General features: G+C 46.2%; 2 protein-coding genes across 2 annotated transcripts in view; both read left to right on the forward strand.

The window, feature by feature from the left end:
• Window positions 1-207: 207 nt before the first annotated feature.
• Window positions 208-17,947, forward strand: part of LOC146209419 (uncharacterized) — a 51,606-nt gene continuing 33,866 nt past the window's right edge. Inside the window, exon 1 of the mRNA XM_084587407.1 lies at window positions 208-377. The gene's annotated coding sequence lies outside the window, so the exon portion shown is untranslated. The remainder of the gene's footprint in view (window positions 378-17,947) is intronic.
• LOC146209420 (uncharacterized) lies at window positions 6,565-7,386 on the forward strand. The gene has a single exon (XM_084597495.1). The coding sequence runs from the start codon at window positions 6,565-6,567 to the stop codon at window positions 7,384-7,386; it is 822 nt and encodes a 273-aa protein (XP_084453621.1).

Raw genomic sequence — 17,947 nt, forward strand, 5'->3', positions numbered from 1 at the left:
TATACCCTACTAAAAGATAGTAAACTCCCAGGTGAATGATTGCTGTTAGTAAAGTATAAAGCTAGCATTTATAAATGCAATTTTTCTTAGACTTTTGACATTGCATCATACATCTCAGCCGTTTCGTCACAAAATGGCTTGGCTGCGTGGTACTAAGCCGAGCCGTGAAGAAAAAAAACAACTGCACATAATCTCACTGCAAGGCGTCCTCGAGGGATGTTAAGACTATTGTTGTTTTTGGTAAGCGGACAAGGAAAGAGCAGCTGTCGCGAACACCGAGTCGTTACCGCACTGAGGATAAGGAGAAAGCAGTCATTTGCATTCCTCTCATCCGTGTCAGCTGGAAGGAAGGTTGTGCAGACCGCCACGACATAAAGGTATGGGATTTCGCCAAATAGATGGTTGCTTTGCCAGCACATACATCCAAGTGCCTGCTCTGACTACCGCTGTACGGTTAGATAGCGCTACGAAGTGTCCCAACTAACATTAGACCAATAGTTGAAATAATAACCACTTGAGCTACGCCACAGAAATCGCCTACAAGAGCTGCCAGTCGATTTGGGCATCACTGACATTTTTGGATTTTGAAATTATTAGCTTGTAATTACTTTTTCTAAACTACTAAATATTATTTTGGAAATAAATGTGATTTGTAAAGTCAGGCAGCCTTAGGAAACGCATTCCATTTCTTTGCGGTAAAGAAAGCCTTAGGTGTATCTTTTTTCCAATCTCCAAAGAAGTCCCGCAAAATACAAAAAAGCATCCCCTGACAGGAGTATTTGCGCACAACGATTCCGCTGCTTTCAGTCGTGGCTTTAGAGAATGAAACCAGCTGCCGCCATCAGATTATAGCCTCGTTGCATCGGGAAACCGATATCTCTTCGATAGAATTTTCGTCCGCGTTAGTCAGTCAGTCGTAGTCAAAGTCACCCGTAACGATGCATATAGCATCAAGCGCGACGAGGTCGCTGCAACAATATTGCAAGCATATCTTCCTATCGCTGGGATTTGGCCACCACGTTACGGGAACCACTACTTTCGTTCACCGAGCCACAATGATGAGAACCGCAATTATGGCACGCGAATGCGCTAGTCGCGTAATAGTTTTCATATATCGCGTTATTTCTGTGTAGCTCGGAAAAAAGATATACCTGAGGCTTTCTTTACCGTAAATAAATTCAGGAAGGGTTTATGAATGTCCTCTTCAAGTTGCATATCACAAGTACTGTATAAAAAAATATTTGTTATCCTTAGAAAATTCACGCATGTAAGAAATAATTAATTGCAAAAATACATTACGTTTATTGCACCATATGGCTGGCAGGCCTATAGAACTGGATTTCCTGGCCTGCCGCAATTGTTGTAATTTTTAAACCTTGCTGATAGTTCGCTGGGACACCGTGTATAAATAGAAATGAATTAATAGTAAAGGCATATTTTCACCAAAGCGCGGGAAAGCCTGCTTTTTGTTCATTTCTAATGTCGAGAGGCAAGAGGTTATCAGTGTAATTATTTTCATCTGAAAATATATTACTTTGTTTAGAAATATTACTTAATCAGCAGTAGTAGCAGTAGAGCCAATAGGAGATCGAAATGAAGCAGTCCTAGCAAGTAGCAAATTAACGACTCGCCAGTGGTACTGATCGCCGCTTTCCATATATTGTTTGCGGTGCACTGCCTGCTCTTGTGTGGCGGCGGCTTTCCAACTAACTTCGTTTGAGGGTGTTTGTATTCCGTGTTATTTAGATATTAGTGTGTTCCCTATTGGCCCCTCTCATTTACAGCGGCGCCGAGGTACGTACACTAAGACCGCAAGCATCACTTGCAGGTTGTCGGTGCGTGAGAATCAACTTGTGTCGCCTATACGGCATCGCAGCTGCCACAGTCAAGGCCCTCCTTGAGCTATTTAGCATACAATAGTAGTAACAGTACTTAATCCTGATGGCGTGCCTTTGAAGGGATTGAGCGAGCAGTGGATTAAACGAGAACACTAGCAGCACTTTTTAAGGAGAAATACTTGCTTCATGAATAGCGTCAGAAGGAAAGGTTGAAAGAAATTGCGATCAGGCGTTGGCACATGGAGGAAGGAAAAACTAGGAGGTAGCGTGACTTCACGCGACCAAACTTCGCAAGCCAAGCACCGAGGAAGCCATTCATCCCCCGCTTTTTTGCTCTCCCAGTCTATCACTATGTTTTGATGTCGGTATGCCTTTTCGCGCGCGCGTCTGCTTACGCGCGGGCGCGCAGCTGTCTGCTAAGGCGAGCATGGGTTATTGCGCGGATTCTCCGGTGCTGCGTGCGCGGCGAACCCCGCACGTCGCCGATTCGCACATGCGCGATGAGCAGCGACAGTAGATATCACGGCGCACTATCACGTGGTTTAATCTCGTAAAGACGTACTCACTGTCTTTTATTTCTTATGCCTAGACTTCAAGAGTATTGCCGCGCGTTCCCTCCTATTCGTTCCGTACTCCATGAGTCGACAAAAAATAACATGATTTATTACCTAAATTATAACGTAACTGTTCTTTGTGCAGCATTCAGAGAGGTGTCATATGTCGTCCCTTCCCATTTGTCATCCACCTGCTAATTAAGTTGGGGGCTAGTTCGCAACGCGGATGCGAACCTACGGCATATTTAACTACACTTGCATGGCGTTGTAAACGTAATCGTGCACCCAGTAGGGAAACAGATACTGCGCCTTTCCCTTCAGCTTGCAGCCAGAAAAGAACGAATAACGTTTTACGCTTTGTCACGCTTTATGCTATTGCCTCAATGCTATTCCTCCAAGCAAGACCATTCGAGAGAGTGCCAAATAAGCTTTCGCATGTCTTAATCGATTTAGGCGAAGTTAAGCCATATCTAAGTTTTCATTTCATATTCATTTTCAATCTTGATTAGCGCCTTTGGCGCCAATCAAGAATGAGTGGCGCGTTTGGCTCCAGCATAAGCCAGAAATTTATACAAAAGAGTTCATGTATCCACAGCGGGTTTCTAACTCGCCTCCTCAGTGTGTCTTATATGAGGCACTATAAAATTAGCGAAGACCCTGAGCCATGCCCGACAATCTACTTTCGCTTCTGTTTTAGTTGTACGGAACAGAACCTTGAGAACGTTCGCTATCGACCATCTGGACAGTCAGAAAAGGTATCGCATTAATCCACGTGCGAAGTGATTGAACTGGGAAGACTGCCGCTATGCAAGCACCCTTTCATGCCACATGTAGCGTTCTGTCCGCAAACCGCAAAGCGCTATCTTTTGTTGAAGTCCAAATTTCGTCGAAATACGGTTTAATCTCAGCTAACTATGATATATTGTGAGCAAATTGCTGGAAATGGCCAAACATCTCGATGCCAGCAATGCCTCGGTTTGAAAGGGCTTTTCTCCGCTTGCACAGAGTATCTTAGACTGTAACTGAAATATATTGTGGAGCGTTGAAAATAATTGTGTGGCTGCTGTGAAATACTTTAACACTCCGTCCTCCGTTTATGTATAGAATGATTTGGTTTGGTTTGTGGGGCTTACGTCCAAAAGCGACTCAGGCTATACGAGACGTCGTAGTGGAGGACACCAGAATTTTTGACCACCTGGAATTCTTTAACGTGCACTAACGCACAGCACACGGACGCCTTGCATTTCGTATCCATCAAAAAGCGGCACCCGAGGCCGGAATTCGATCCCGCATCATTAGGAACAGTAGTCGAAAGCCGTAACCACTGCGCCACCCCGTCGGGGGATATATATGGAAACGATTTAACTGTCCAATTCAGTTCACTTCAGTTCATTTCATACTACAACGTTGGTTTTGTACTTTCTCATGCGCTCACCTCAATTAATCCAAACTGCCCCAGAACATTATTTAGTGAGTTTTACCTTTAATGGCTCATGCTGTCGTGGACAAAATGTATCCCGCTCTTGCGGCGTTCTGATTGGCCTAGGCTGGATGCATTCGTGACATCTGCAACGCCACACTTAAAAGCGTGCCAAGGACTTCACGCGACAGGAGCGATGATGTACCGTCCACTCACACTTGCCGGAGAAAGTGTGACAGATACTTCGGCTTTCCTTACTGTAAACAAATTATATGCAGCACTACAACGAACTTCGATAAGAGGCTAACGGTGGGAGACAAATTATATGATAAGAAGAGCACGCTTTTGCCATTGTCCTCTTAATAGACATCTAAGAGACCCTCTAATTTTTTATATATTAAGTACCCGAAGGCAGTAAGCCCCCCGAAAAGAGGCCTGGGGATATATTGTCCTTTCTGATGAAATGACAGGGCGCGTAAAAAATATATTATTGAAGGAAGCTGGTTGTAACAAATGTCGCCTGTACAGACTTCAGGTTTGGTTAAAGAGAAATCGGGCTCCGATTTTCGACTTCAAAATATTTCAGAACACGTAAGAGCGCTTAATGTTGTTAACAATAAAACGCCTTGAAGGACCCGGGTCGTTACCACGTTACTTGTGAAATGTGAGGTAAAGTATTTTTAATATGTTCCTTTATTCGAGCTGTATAGTTTTGCATCTTTCCTAAGTTTGCCTTGCTGTGAATTGGTCACAGACAAGCTGAAGTGAAGGCTCTCCAGTATCTTACAATCTGAGAATACCCGAAAGAAACCAACATATTCGAACGATTTTACTCAAAGTTTTATTTCAGAGATAACATGCATGTTTGCATTGATGGCATTATTTCGCTGCTGCTAGCACGGTTAACGATTCTGAGAAGCTCCTTTTAGGATGACTGTGCAAATAGGCCCATGTCAAAATAATTGTCCGTTGCCAGGGCATCGGCGGCGTCGGTTACGGTATAAAGCTTCGTCTCGAAAAAAGACAGTATTATGATTCCAGCTCTTGAAAAATATAGAGCTTACTTTTTGTAGAAGCTAGTTCTCAAATAAAAAAACCAAGAGCTTCACAGGTTACAATCATTCGAACAATTCATCGCTAGCGTCAAGGCTCGCAGCCTAGAAAAGCTAGAAATATCCCGTGATTGTAGATTTCGGTGGGTGACATGTCCGGATGCTGATACGCCGAAGGGGTGCCATTTTTTCTCTCGCTCATAGAAGCTGCCGGACAAGGTACTAGTCCAATGGCTGTGAGATGTCACCAGATAGCACGGTGTGGAAACGTAAGATGGAACTGCAAACTGTCATTTCCTTTCATGCAAACAGGTGCGATAAAGTATAACGCACGAAGCACTTGTAACCGCCCTCCTAAACCCTAAAGCGTTGGAAAGTAGTGAGAATGATTTTGGGCGGTGGAATCGGAGTGCCGAATTCTCTGATCAGAAGACTATCATTGTGCTCGAAGACTTCACATGAAAGACATTTTGAGGGTTACGAGTAATCGGATGTGATCTAAATCCTTTAAAAGAATTGCCAACACACAATGAATAATTCAGATATGCTCGCGCATATTGTCTCTGTCATTTTTACATAAGCAATAAAGTAATTATTTTGCATTCTGTAGACACAAAAGCTCTCGTGAATATGAATCTTTGCGGTGATCTATGAGTGTATTCAATGAGAATTATATGAGTAGACTTTTTGCATAATCAAAAATTTCGCTTTGGAATTCAATACAGCCACAGATGGCAGGATTGTGAATTTATTCAGTGATAATTATATGAACAGACCTTTTTTATATTTTAAAATTCCGCTAAGCGAATTAATACATCCACGGATCGCTCTATGTTGTTTTTACGTGCTAATGGTTATGCTGTCGTCAAATAAGTTGCGGTTACTGAGGATTACTCGGGGCGCGTAGTGATGATAGGCGTTTTAGTGCAAGAAAAGTAGGACACCGTAGAAGGCTTTGCTAGAAACTATAGCATCAGTTTTAAAATATAGGATATCTAGTCCACAACCACACTATTCGAACAGCGGCAGTCAGCAACTGTGAGGCAAATCATCGAAGGGAATTCCAGATTTCTCAAAGGGGAACGTAGTGGCCTATATTTGTTGAAGAAAGCAAGCGGGGGCTGGACACACAGCCTGCGATGTAGCGCTGTGTTCTCACGTGAATCCTGGGCAATAAAAACGTTGTTAAACTATTGGTTGAGTGCGGGCAATACTGAGATGAACTGTGGAGTTGAAATGCGTGGCGCATAGGTCCGTGCTGCTGGAAGAAACCGGGACAACAAGCAGCAGATGGGTAAAAATCACTTAAATGGTTTTTGAAGAGTAGACCATCCAAAAAGAACAAAGATTGTCCAAATTTTTTTATCTTCGGGGTTTATCAAACAATCTATTTGGAGCAGTTTCTTGCCAAGGGGCGCTCGGAGCGAAAGACGTTGAAGTGGCGCTCGGAGCAAAAGATGAAGTGAATCGGCTCCGGACTTGCAGGACGTACCTAAACCTTGGACCCTGTAATTTTACCTGTACCGGCTCTGTTAACCTAGCCCCAGTCGCCAATACCATGACAAATCTGGTGGAGGTCAGGTCTGATGTCCCGTATCCCTACGCTAAGCAGGAGTGCTGGTCATATATTCGAGGAAACGCCTGTACACCGCACCAGCCGCAGGCAACGAGGCCTACCACCTGAGTTTTCCCCATCGGCCATGACTACCGGCAGCCACGACGTCGTCGCAATCCCTGGAGCGGCCCCTACTTACGTGACGTTTCAGACCCCCCGCGTCTCAAAGACCTTTTACGGGGACACCTATGAAGACGTCGACGACTGGTTGCAGCACTACGAAATGGTAGCAACCTTCAGCCTCTGGAATGACGCAGCCCGGCTTCGCAACGTCTACTTCAGCCTTGAGGATGGCGCTCGGACATGGTTCGAGAACCATGAAGACCAGCTGTCTTCTTGGAGTGAGTTCAAGCGTCATCTTGCGGCTACTTACGGTAGCTCCGATCGCCGCGAATGGGCCGAATGCGCTCTCCAATCTCGGATTCAAATGCCTAACGAAAGCGTCGCGGCATATACTGAAGACATGCCACGCCTCTTCAAGCGGGCAGACCCTACAATGTCCGAGGACAAAAAGCTGCGCTACCTCATGCTTGGCGTCAAAGAGCAGCTTTTTGCTGGCCTGGTGCGCAGCCCACCGAAAACTGTCGCAGAATTCCTTGCGGAAACATCCATGATAGAAAACGTGCTTCAGCAGCGAGCTTCGGCACAGAATCGTACCCTCCACGCCACCTCCGTCGCTGTCGAGTTACCATCGCATGGAATGAACGCATCGGCGCTACGGGAGCTCGTACGTTCGATTGTGCGCGACGAACTCAGACTGCCGTATGGTGCACCTCAACCAGCTTCTACCTTCATTGCGAGCGTTGTCCGCGACGAACTGTGCAAGCGCGCCGGCCTGCGTTTCCAATCGGGGAACCTTACCCAGCACCTTCACCAGATTTGTCATGGTATTGGCGACTGGGGCTAGGTTAACAGAGCCGGTACAGGTAGAATTACACGGTCAAAGGTTTAGGTACGTCCTGCAAGTCCGGAGCCGATTCACTTCGTCTTTTGCTCCGAGCGCCACTTCAACGTCTTTCGCTCCGAGCGCCCCCTGGCATCATTGTCCTTGCTGTGATGCTATAGTGTGGAAAATGCCTTGCACAAAGAGGCGAGGCAGTCGTCCAGATTGTATTCAGAGATTGCCGTACAAGGCAGAGGGCATTTAGCCAACCAGTCAGCCTCCTTGGTGCGGCCACCTCTCTTTTAAGGTAGAGAAAAATATTGGTCTTGGGAGGGTAATGCCAAACTTGTAGTCGACTGGAATGCTCGTGGAAGCCAAGAGGCCAACACAGGGAACGCTGTCCAGTGCTTACGTTGAAGTGGTGGTCGTATACACAGGTCGCACCTTGATGAGCTTGAACACGACACCTGGATTTTCCACTTCTGTCCTAATGTAGTTGCGTTCGACGTCCCGTAAAATTCGGCTTGCGTAAGAGATAATATGCTAGACGCCGTTCTGAAGCTGGACAATCGCTACACCGGTGCCCGAACCGAATGCATTGGTATTTATCTCAGGAGTAGGAGTTGGCACAATTATTTTTTAAACAGGGCCAGATTAGTAGAAACATTACTTGTTGAAAGAGCCACTCACTGTACAAGTGACTACAGAAAAGGAGCGTTCATTTGCGAGAGGGTTTTTATTAGGTGAGCAAACCGTTGAATGAAACCACGGAAATATCAACTTCGGCGCAGAAAGATTCTTCAACGCGGTAAGGCCCTGGAAAATTGAAGCGATATCTTCTATGTCAGGCCGAATATGGTTAAGATACACTAGGAATCACAGCAATGGGGTGCGCCGCTCACAGAAATAACATTTATTCTTTATTATCCCTAAGGAATACGAGTGAGCATTGTGTGGCCAGTCGTTATATCTGCCTCGCAAAAGAATCAACATGGTTTCTAATCTTATCGAAATTCACCATATTACACTTTATTTTAAGGGACATTGTTTGCTTCTTAAAGTATGAAATGGGATGTGATAATGCGTAGCGAGTTTAGGAAGTCAAATGAGGCATATACTATACAGAATGGTGGAGATGTCTTGTGGTTTTGAGGTTTTACCGGACGGACGTTGACTAGCAGTAGGGTTCCTTGTCAATAAGGATATAGCTGGTAATATAGAGGAATTTTATAGCATTACTGAGAAGGTGGAAGGCATTGTAATTAGCCCTAATGAGCGGTATATTCTGAAGGTTGTACACACCTTGCGCCTACATGTAGTCAAAATGATCAAGCAGTATAAAGCTTCTATGCAGATGTAGAATCGGCAATGGGGAAAGAAAAGACGCCGTATACTTTACTAATGAGTGAAAATTATGCCAAGGCGGGAAAAAAGCAGGCTGGAGACCAGGCAGCGGATGAAAATGACATTAGCTCTAGGAATAACAAAACCAGCTCTTGCGTTTGCACAGCGCAATAACTTAAGGATCATGAATAACTTGTTCAGCAAACAGAATAACCTAAAGTGAACATGGAAAAGTCCTAACGGGGAGACTATAAATAAATTGACTTCATATTGTGTTCTAGCTCCGACATCATGCAGGATGTAGAGCTAATCGGAAAGGTGCGGTCCAATGACCACAGGATCGTAAGGTCTTCAATTAGGCTAGATCTGAAGAGGGAACGGAAGAACTTAGTAAGAAAGAAGTCTATCATAAACAAATTAGCAGTGAGAGGGTGAGCAGAAAAATTCAGGATCTCATTGCAGAACAGATATTAAAATTTAACTAAGGAGGAGGACTTTAGCGTGAAGCAATGAGTAATAATTCAAGAGCTATTACTGAGTGCGCTATAGAACTAGGCGGCAGGATATTTAGTGACGATACCGGTAAACTATCTAAGGATACGAAAGATTTTATTAAGAAACATCAAAGTCTGAAAGCTTCCAACCCAACCGACATTTGGTAAGATGGAGCCCAAAGACAGACTACTGCCGCACCACTAATGTAGGATAATACTGGCAAATTATAAAGCTAATCAATAAGTGTAGAGGGCCCAAAATAATTACGTACAACATTGGGGAAATTGAGCACGCCCTAAATAACGTGACCAGTCTTAACACGGTGAAGTTAAAATTAGGTATAGGCTTACATCACATGTATGCGCTAAGAGACACGGCGGGCAAAGTCATCAGAAGTATGCACAGGATAGTTAAAATAGACAAAGAGTTCTATATTGATCTATATAGACAATCACGAGATAGGCAGTAATGAAATAGTGAAAACAGTCAGACATTCCGCCAGTGAGAAAGTAAGAGCTTAAGAAAGCTTTAGAAAATATAAGAAAGGGTTATGCAGCTGGAGAGGAACAGTTAATTACAAATTTGCTGAAGGGCAGTGTGGAACATCATGCTCGAAAAACTGGCCACCTTTTATACGCAATGCCTGGTGTCATTAACGATGCCGGTGTCACAGAACAACGCTAACATTATTCTAATTCATAAGCAAGGAGGTGGTAAAGACTTGGAAATTACAGGCTAATCAGCTTACCATCTGTTACATATAAGGTGTTTAATAAGTTAATCGCCCCAAGCCGGGCAAACCACTAACCTTGGCCAACCTCCACCCCATCTCCCTCACGTCCTGTGTTTGGAAGCTAATTGAATACGATATCCAGACCAGACTTAAAATACCTCCAAGACAACCCTATTTTACCGGAAGCAATGTTTGGCTTGCACCGTCATATAGCAGCTCCGGACATTCTTATTCTTCTTCTCCGCCATCAGGTAGTCATGTGACGCACAGGAGACACGAATGTCGTCCTCGGTCTAGATGTTGCCAAGACCTTCAACAACATCCGTCATGAGGCGACTCTTCAACAACTTCTTCAACAACGTCCGAGACGTCCTCACCGACAGCACACTACAACTGAACGCCGAAACGGAAGATATTTCTATCCTCTCTCCGGGAAACCGTGACACGCCGCAAGGCTCCGGCTTTCGGCGATGGTCTTTAACGTTGCACCGATAGGTCGGTCCATACTACTGGGCGACATCCCCGCCTACATCACTCATTTATGCTGACGACCTCACACTAGATTAAGCACGGCAGTGACGACCAAATAGACGAAACTCTAAAGACCGCCATTCTGTAGTGTTCTGCAGAATCTGCAATGTCCTCAGAAATATTTTCTTTGCACACTGGTGGACGTAGATTAAATCTGCGCCCATAAAACACGTTAAACACCTCCTCCAACTCCTTGCAAGTAATAAGTTTGAAAAGGACACCTATAAAAGAGTGTCGAAGGGACCATTATGAAGTTTCGCATCATATTTGCTCCTCAACAGTTAGCACTTAACCGAGTATGTGCCCATTTTCTATTTAAAATGCATTGAATCCTGTGGCTTTTGAAACTTCCATGGTAAGTGAAATAGTCGCTGTATCATTAGGAACGGCACCTGGCAATAGGTTGCATATAGCAGTCTGTGCTTATCGATGCATGCGGTGATTAGCGAAAGCTTTCGTAAATGTGGAAAACCTTTACTTTGGGATTTTCTCGGAGGCCCGCGTATAGCTTTCGTATGCGTGGTGCTCACAACCTCCTGATGCGCTGCATTGATGTTGTAGGGCCGCGCTCAAGGCTAATCACTTGCAGGTGCGCGTCTCTGCATGCCGCCGCCACCCACCTGTTTGCTTCTTGTATTGTGGATGCGGTCCTCCTTCTACAAGCGTGCCGCATGTGGGGAAAGCCGACCGGACCGTAGACGCCGTATTTGCGGGACCATTTTAGTCCGAAGGTCATTCATGGGGAGAGGCGCAGCGGAACGTGCTGCCGGGTGCTCGCATGTATGGCACTCTTCGTACTGGCCGGCAACTAGTACCCAGATGATCCTTAAGCCTTTTTTTTTTTTTTTTACACTGCGATTTTGAGCAGTGCGAAAGACAGTCTCGTTTATATTGTCCACAGATGCGACAAAGAGCGCCTGAAGAAGCACTCAGGATTTCACTCTGGCATTGTTCGCAGAGTAGGCAAGCCAGGAGCTCCCCTTTAGTCAGGCGCCGGGCCTTCAGCATAGCGGCTGGTTGATCTTTTCCTTTCCATGTCGTTGCTCGTAGTGGTAAACAGGGGTGGCGCGGGGCAATGCGCTGTGGAAAGGATTTAGCCAGCAGCGGCAGCAAGGATGGGGCGGCGGTGTGCGGGACACAATTGGTAAGAAAGCCTCCCGACAGGAGAGGGTTCGACACCCTCACTGGGGAAAGAGTTTCGCTGTGCTCTTTGTTGTGATTTGTATTGCTAGTGGGACCCTGGGTTGGCGGCTAAAGCCAACCCACAGGGCTATGCCCATCTAGCATATTTCCATATTGGACAGTTGATGTGTGGGGCTAACATCTGAGAATGACAGCCCCTATTTCTTTGTTTCGTGAAGGTGTAAAACGGGACGTGATCTGAGAGTGTTCAGTCCAGTCCGAGTTGGGGCTCCATGCGCAGGCATGTAACGCGGCTATTCTGCTTAGGCTCTAACCAGTTAGGTTGAAGAGTAAAGTAGCGCGGAGTGTTCTTTTTGTAAATTCATTTCAACTTCAACTTTTTACTGTCTGGATATCTGTCATGCTGTAAATATAAGCTCTACCATCATCACCTTCAAGTGGGCCTTCTAGTTTTCTCCACGCTGAACTACATAACAGGAAGGGTTTTAAAAACCTTCGAAAGAGGAACTAATTAAATAAATTCTACATATGTGAAAATCATTATCCACATCAGATTAATCTTCACATTATTCACCTCGTGTACACTGATGATTCCAATCAATTCATCTACATCCATACCCAGACATTTTGGATGAGCGCATTATTGAAGCGAAAGACTCACTATGTCGGTAGTTCGAGCCATGGGGTATGCACGGTTTCCACCGTGAGGGAGATTTAGAAGTCAAATTTCTGTGTTAAGCCTGATAGCCGCCACATGGCTTTGGGGCATAGTCACATGAGCCACCGTGTGACCGTTGACCACTGTCCACGTCACGCGACCTGATGGTCGCCGTGTAACTTTGGGACATAGTCATATAGGCCACCAAGTGGCCCGTGACCGCTGCCAAGGGCGAAGTCACGGAAGGTATCATCGGGTACGCACGGTTTCCACCTTGAGGAAGATTTACAGGTCAAACTTTGGTGTTTAGCCTGGTGGTCGCCACGTGACTTTGGGGCATAGTCACATAGACATCCAAGTGACCCGTGACCATTGCCAAGGTCAAGGTTACACGAGGTGAGAATAGGGTGACATTGATTTAGAGGGCGCTAGAGGGGCGTTACGTGTACAAATAGGAGCCCTTGGGCTCCTGCCTAGGTTACAAGACTGCGCGAGATGTAGGACGAAATCCATGCTAAAAATAGCGCGTAGGAACGCTAAGAACGCAATTCGGAATGAGAGCCAGAAAAGGCGGCGTTACGAACATACGGATGAAGAAAGGACCTTGCGTTTAGAGGAACGCACAATATGTTTAATCCTAGCTTGGAAATGAGCCTAGCCATGCACGTGAACCCTTCGCTTCCCTCCATGGTTAACCAAAGTTCAACTACCAGCTCATTTTATCAGTTAGCAGTTGTTTATGAACAGACTTTGTTCACACACATAACAGAGTATTTTAAATATCTTTATATTTATACAGTATCTGTAGAAACGTCTGAAGTTTCTATTATTTCTATATTTTGTCAATAACGCACCGTATTATAATTATGGTGGTTGCAATTGTATGGTAAGAGGTAAATGCCAAATTTTGGCCTGCGTCTGAAAATTAGGCGCCATTCCCATCAATATGCAAATAATGGTTTCTTAGAACTGCGCAATTTATGTATAAACCTACTTGTACAATTCTGACTAAACACCTATTTTTCAATGGCAAAAGCAGTTGCATCAACGAATGCAAAGATTTAGGCTATATCTACGGCCTCAAATTCATGTATTAAGTGTATAATACGCGCATTCGAGTAACTATAAATAAGTAAATGTTATCAATGATATCTCTTGAGAGCTGTAGTTTATAAGCCCGCACTCAATGCTGGCGTAATAAGCACAAGAAGAAAAGGCTGCCAAAACCAGTCCACCCTTGTTTTAATGGAGAAGTAGTGATTGCGTCATTTGTGTATATGCCTATATAAACGCTGCAGCAAAGTACCTTCTCGAGCTCTCCAGATATTCATGGTGTCCTTTCTGAAAACCGAGAGTAATAAAATAAACACCATAAACTTGGTTCGTTTCAGACATAGAAGTTCTGCCCTAAATGCTTTTTCTTTTCAATCCTATGCCATAGCCTAATATTTCGTTGCAATTCAACACAAGTTTCGTCTTCAATGAAATGCTGCCAGTAGTAAACAACATTATTGAAACACTTAAAACTCGCTGTGCAGGGAGAAGTATGAAGTACAGAGTGGAGCGCACATTTTGTTGGTTTCCCAAAACGCGACTCTAAAATCGACGAAGCAGCTCACCGCAAATTGCAAGGCATCGTTAATTCTAAAATCTGTAAGTGGCCGCCTTGCGCACTGAAAAGCAGTAAGGTACGGCGCTTATCACATCTATCTATACGCGTTATAACTGGGCTACGTCAATTACTATTCAAATCTGATCAAATCCTAATTATATGATTAGTGATACTGAGGCCGACAGAAAAAGGCTAGTGATTGGGCTTGCCGAGATCCACGATGCGGTATTACATGGAAGCGCCACAGACAGCAATATTTATTTTTGCTAAGAAGGACAGAAATGTAAAAATTAAAATAGGTACATGAACGAATGTTCAGACAGGTTCATCGAGGAAGCATAGTTTAGCGCTGCTAAAATTATATGCAGCAAAATAAAAACAAAAACACTTCACAGGAATGGGGTTTACTTGATATGATAGATACATGGAATATGAACGTTTATGTCTATTTAATAAAAGTATTTAGTGCGAACAAATTCGAGACGCATATATCAACAGAAAACTCAACCAGGACAAGTAGGAGATGACACAGCGTTTGAAATGTAACTTATACGCGAGCGGAATTTCCCAGGTTACACAACGTGAGGTAGTACTACCATTTCTGTTAGGCTATAGGTAATCATTATTAAGCAATGTGTTTTTAATTTCTTTCATACAGCATTGTAGCCGTTTATTCACTTTGCTGGAAGAAGTAACTTTAGTTCAGTAAAAAAGGGGTTGTACTATTAATGAACGGCTTATTCATGACAGCAAATTGCTTTCTTTTAGGGAATATGAACTTTATTATTTCAAAACTTAACAAGACCCCACTCTGTATGACAGTATGCTATATTTGACAAAAATAGTGAATTATATATTAGGAGGCTAATGTTTTTGTTAATAAAATTGTAATATTCATGGAATACCAGACATGCAAGAACCTTTTGTTGCCACTGATTACACTTGCGGATTCCATGTTGTGTTTTCGTAAACAAGTACACTGTGGGGACCGCGCCAGCCAACTTTAAAGGGAGCCCTTTTCCCGCTGCTACCGACGGGCCGCCGCTTTACCCCTTCCCTCTCCCCGATCATTCCGGGATAACCGGTCCCGCGCGGAGGCTAGAAAGAGAGGCGCACGCCGTCGCCTCGCTCTCTCTTCGCTCCTAGACGCTGGCTACTCGCTGCCTGCCTTCCATGACGACGACCCCGCTGATCTTCCGCACCGCCATGGACTTTCTCGAGTGAGATAAAGACGTTTTTTACACGGCCCGCCGTGTGTGTTTGTATTGCGGCTTCCTCGGGCAGAGGAATCGCCCACAAACTGGCACCCAACTGGGGCTGAATTAGCACCCATGTGGACGATTTCTCTGCCGAATTGGGAGCGCACGGCAAGGCTCACGGCGGGCGTCATTTGTGTGATAGGCTTGACGCCATTTTGAATTTAAGTTTAGCTTGTGTGTATATGAGGCGGAGTGTAGTATAGCGGTGTTTGTGCGGAGATTTAAATTTGTTTTGGGTTATGTGTGTGTTTTTTAGTGTCGGGCGGTTTGTTTTAATTTTGTTTGCATGTGTTGTACATAGGCGTGAGGGTTGTCGCCCCGATTAGCCTTTGCGACCGGTCTGCTGACGCGGAGTAGTGTTTTTGCGCTGGCAGTTTTTTTCGGCTAGCCACAGTTTGAGGGAGGCAAGCCGCCGAGGAAAGATAGGGTGAAAGGATCGCCGGGTCGGATGCCGGTGAATCCGGGCGTGAGGCAAGGGCTGCGGTAGAGCCCGCACAGGGGCCCGACGCTGCAGCTCTTATGCAGCATATGGCCGCAATATTATCTGTGTTCGCCCGTCAGCTCGATTCGGTGGCTGGCGCCAAGCAAGCCGCAGTTGCGGCGACAGTCTCGCTTCCGCGGATAAATGTTGAGGTTCCCTCCTTTTCCGGCAACACGGACGTGAAGTCAGTCCCCGAGTTCCTACATGAACTCGGGGATTATCAGACGTCATTGGGTTCTCCAGACGACGTGGTGCTAGCGCAGGTAATTCCCGTAGTACTTTTTGAAAGCGTGGCGTGATGGAGACACAGCCAACCTGCCTTCCAGTCGACGGCAGACTTCACAGATCGCTTCCGTGCCGAGTCCTTGCCGCCTGGTTACGAGCGCCGGGTGCTTGAGGAGCTAGCGTTGCGCACACAGCACCCAGAGGAGAGCCTCGTCGAGCATGTACGCGCAATGCAGGAGCTCTACAAGAGGGAAGATCCCACGGCAACCGATCTTGAACAGGTCGCGCGCGTGATCAGGCAATGCCATCCGCGCTTCAAGCCGTTTTTGCAGGGACGTGGTTTTGGAAACCTCGAGGCCCTAGCAGAGGAAGCGAAAGTAGTGCAGGCGGATTTACTCGCTGAATTGCGTTGCCAGCCACCCCCCAGGCCAGCCGAATTTCTAGAGTCGCGATGCCTCTGGGCCGGAGGCCAAGACTCCGCGCCGCGAGGAGGCGCAGACGTAATGACGGTAGGGCAAGAAAGGCTAGCGGAAGGCTCCGCTATTCTTCGCGCTCTTGACCCCTACGCGTTCGAGCTGCGGCGTATAGCTGGGCTCGTCAGCGACGTCCGCATAGGCGCGGAGAGAGGGGAAAGACGTCCCCAACCACAGTGAGGTTGTGATGTACGCGTTAGGGAATGCAAGGTTCTTCACAGACCTGGATACAAGCAGAGGATACCTGCAGATTGAGGTGGCGGAAGGTGGCTTCCAAAAATCGCATTCACCTGTCACTGCGGGCTGTTCGAATTTACTTGACTCCCGTTTGGTTTGTCTAATCCACCGAGCACGTTCATACCATTGATGGACATCATGCTAGGCGACGCAAGGTTCAACTAGGCGATGGCGTACCTCGCCGACGTCGTGATATTCTCACAGTCGTTCGAAGAACATCTCATTCACCTGAATTCCGTTCTTGAAAGAATGAGACGTGCGGGCATAACGGTCAAGCCAAAGAAAGTACAGTTGGCATCAAAGAGAGTGAACCTTTTGGGATTTGTGGTTGATGATGGCACTTTGAGACCCAACGATGACAAACTGCAGGCAATTCTGAACTACCCCTGCCCGACGGACGTGAAAAGCTTGCAGAGATTTTTAGGAATGGTTGCTTTCTACAGACAATCCATCCCTCGTTGTTCAGAGATCGCTAGGCCGTTGAACAAGCTGTTGCGTAAAGGCTCGAAGTGGGTCTAGGGCAAGGAGGAGAACGACGCTTTTGTTGCCTTGGCTCGCACGATAGACACCACCGCTAGTTTGCGCCTCCCCGACCTGAACAAGCAGTTTGTCTTGCGGACAGATGCTAGTGGTGCCGGTGTAGGAGCTGTTTTTTTGCAGGAACATGAGGGCAAGCTGCACCCTGTCGTGTTCGCTAGCCGCACGCTCACATCGGCGGACCGGAATTACTCTGTGACCGAAAAGGAATGCCTGGCCATAATGTTCGCATTGCCAAAGTTCGACATGTACCTTGACAGAGCGGTTTTCACCGTGCAGTCAGATCACCAGGCCCTTTCGTGGTTAAAGAGGCTGAAAAACCCCACAGGCAGGCTTGCGAGATGGGTGCTGATGTTGCAACGTTACGCGTACGCCACTGTGTACCGCCGGGGTAGCTTGAATAAGGTGGCCGATGCTTTATCGCGCGCGCCATGGAAAACTGGCCGAAGCGCAGCAGAGGTGCCGTCCAGCATTGGTTAAAGTGGTGTCACTGCTACTGGAGAGAAGGAGAGGGCGGACGCTAGTGTCGCGCCCTGCGTAGTTAGAGGGAGAAAGGAGGCGCACTAAGTTATCGCGCTGTGCTGCGAGAGAGAGAAGGCGCAGCAGCTGGTGGTGGCGACTACTCGCCTGCCAAGAAGCGAGACAAAGAGAAATCTGTCTAGGGGAGTAGCTGTCAGTGGGGAAGAGCTAATTGAGGCCCAGAAAGCAGACGGTTTACACCAGCGGGTGCTGACAGAGCTTGCGAGTAGTGCAGTTGCACCGGAAACGCTTAGGGCAAGTACGACGCGTATCTGCTGGGCGATGATGGCTTACTGCTCCGCTACATCCCCCAACTTGACGAGGCAGAGGCGATTGCA

Source organism: Amblyomma maculatum, chromosome 1, assembly GCF_055883805.1.
Source record: "Amblyomma maculatum isolate TAMU_Amacu chromosome 1, ASM5588380v1, whole genome shotgun sequence".
Classification (NCBI taxonomy): domain Eukaryota; kingdom Metazoa; phylum Arthropoda; class Arachnida; order Ixodida; family Ixodidae; genus Amblyomma; species Amblyomma maculatum.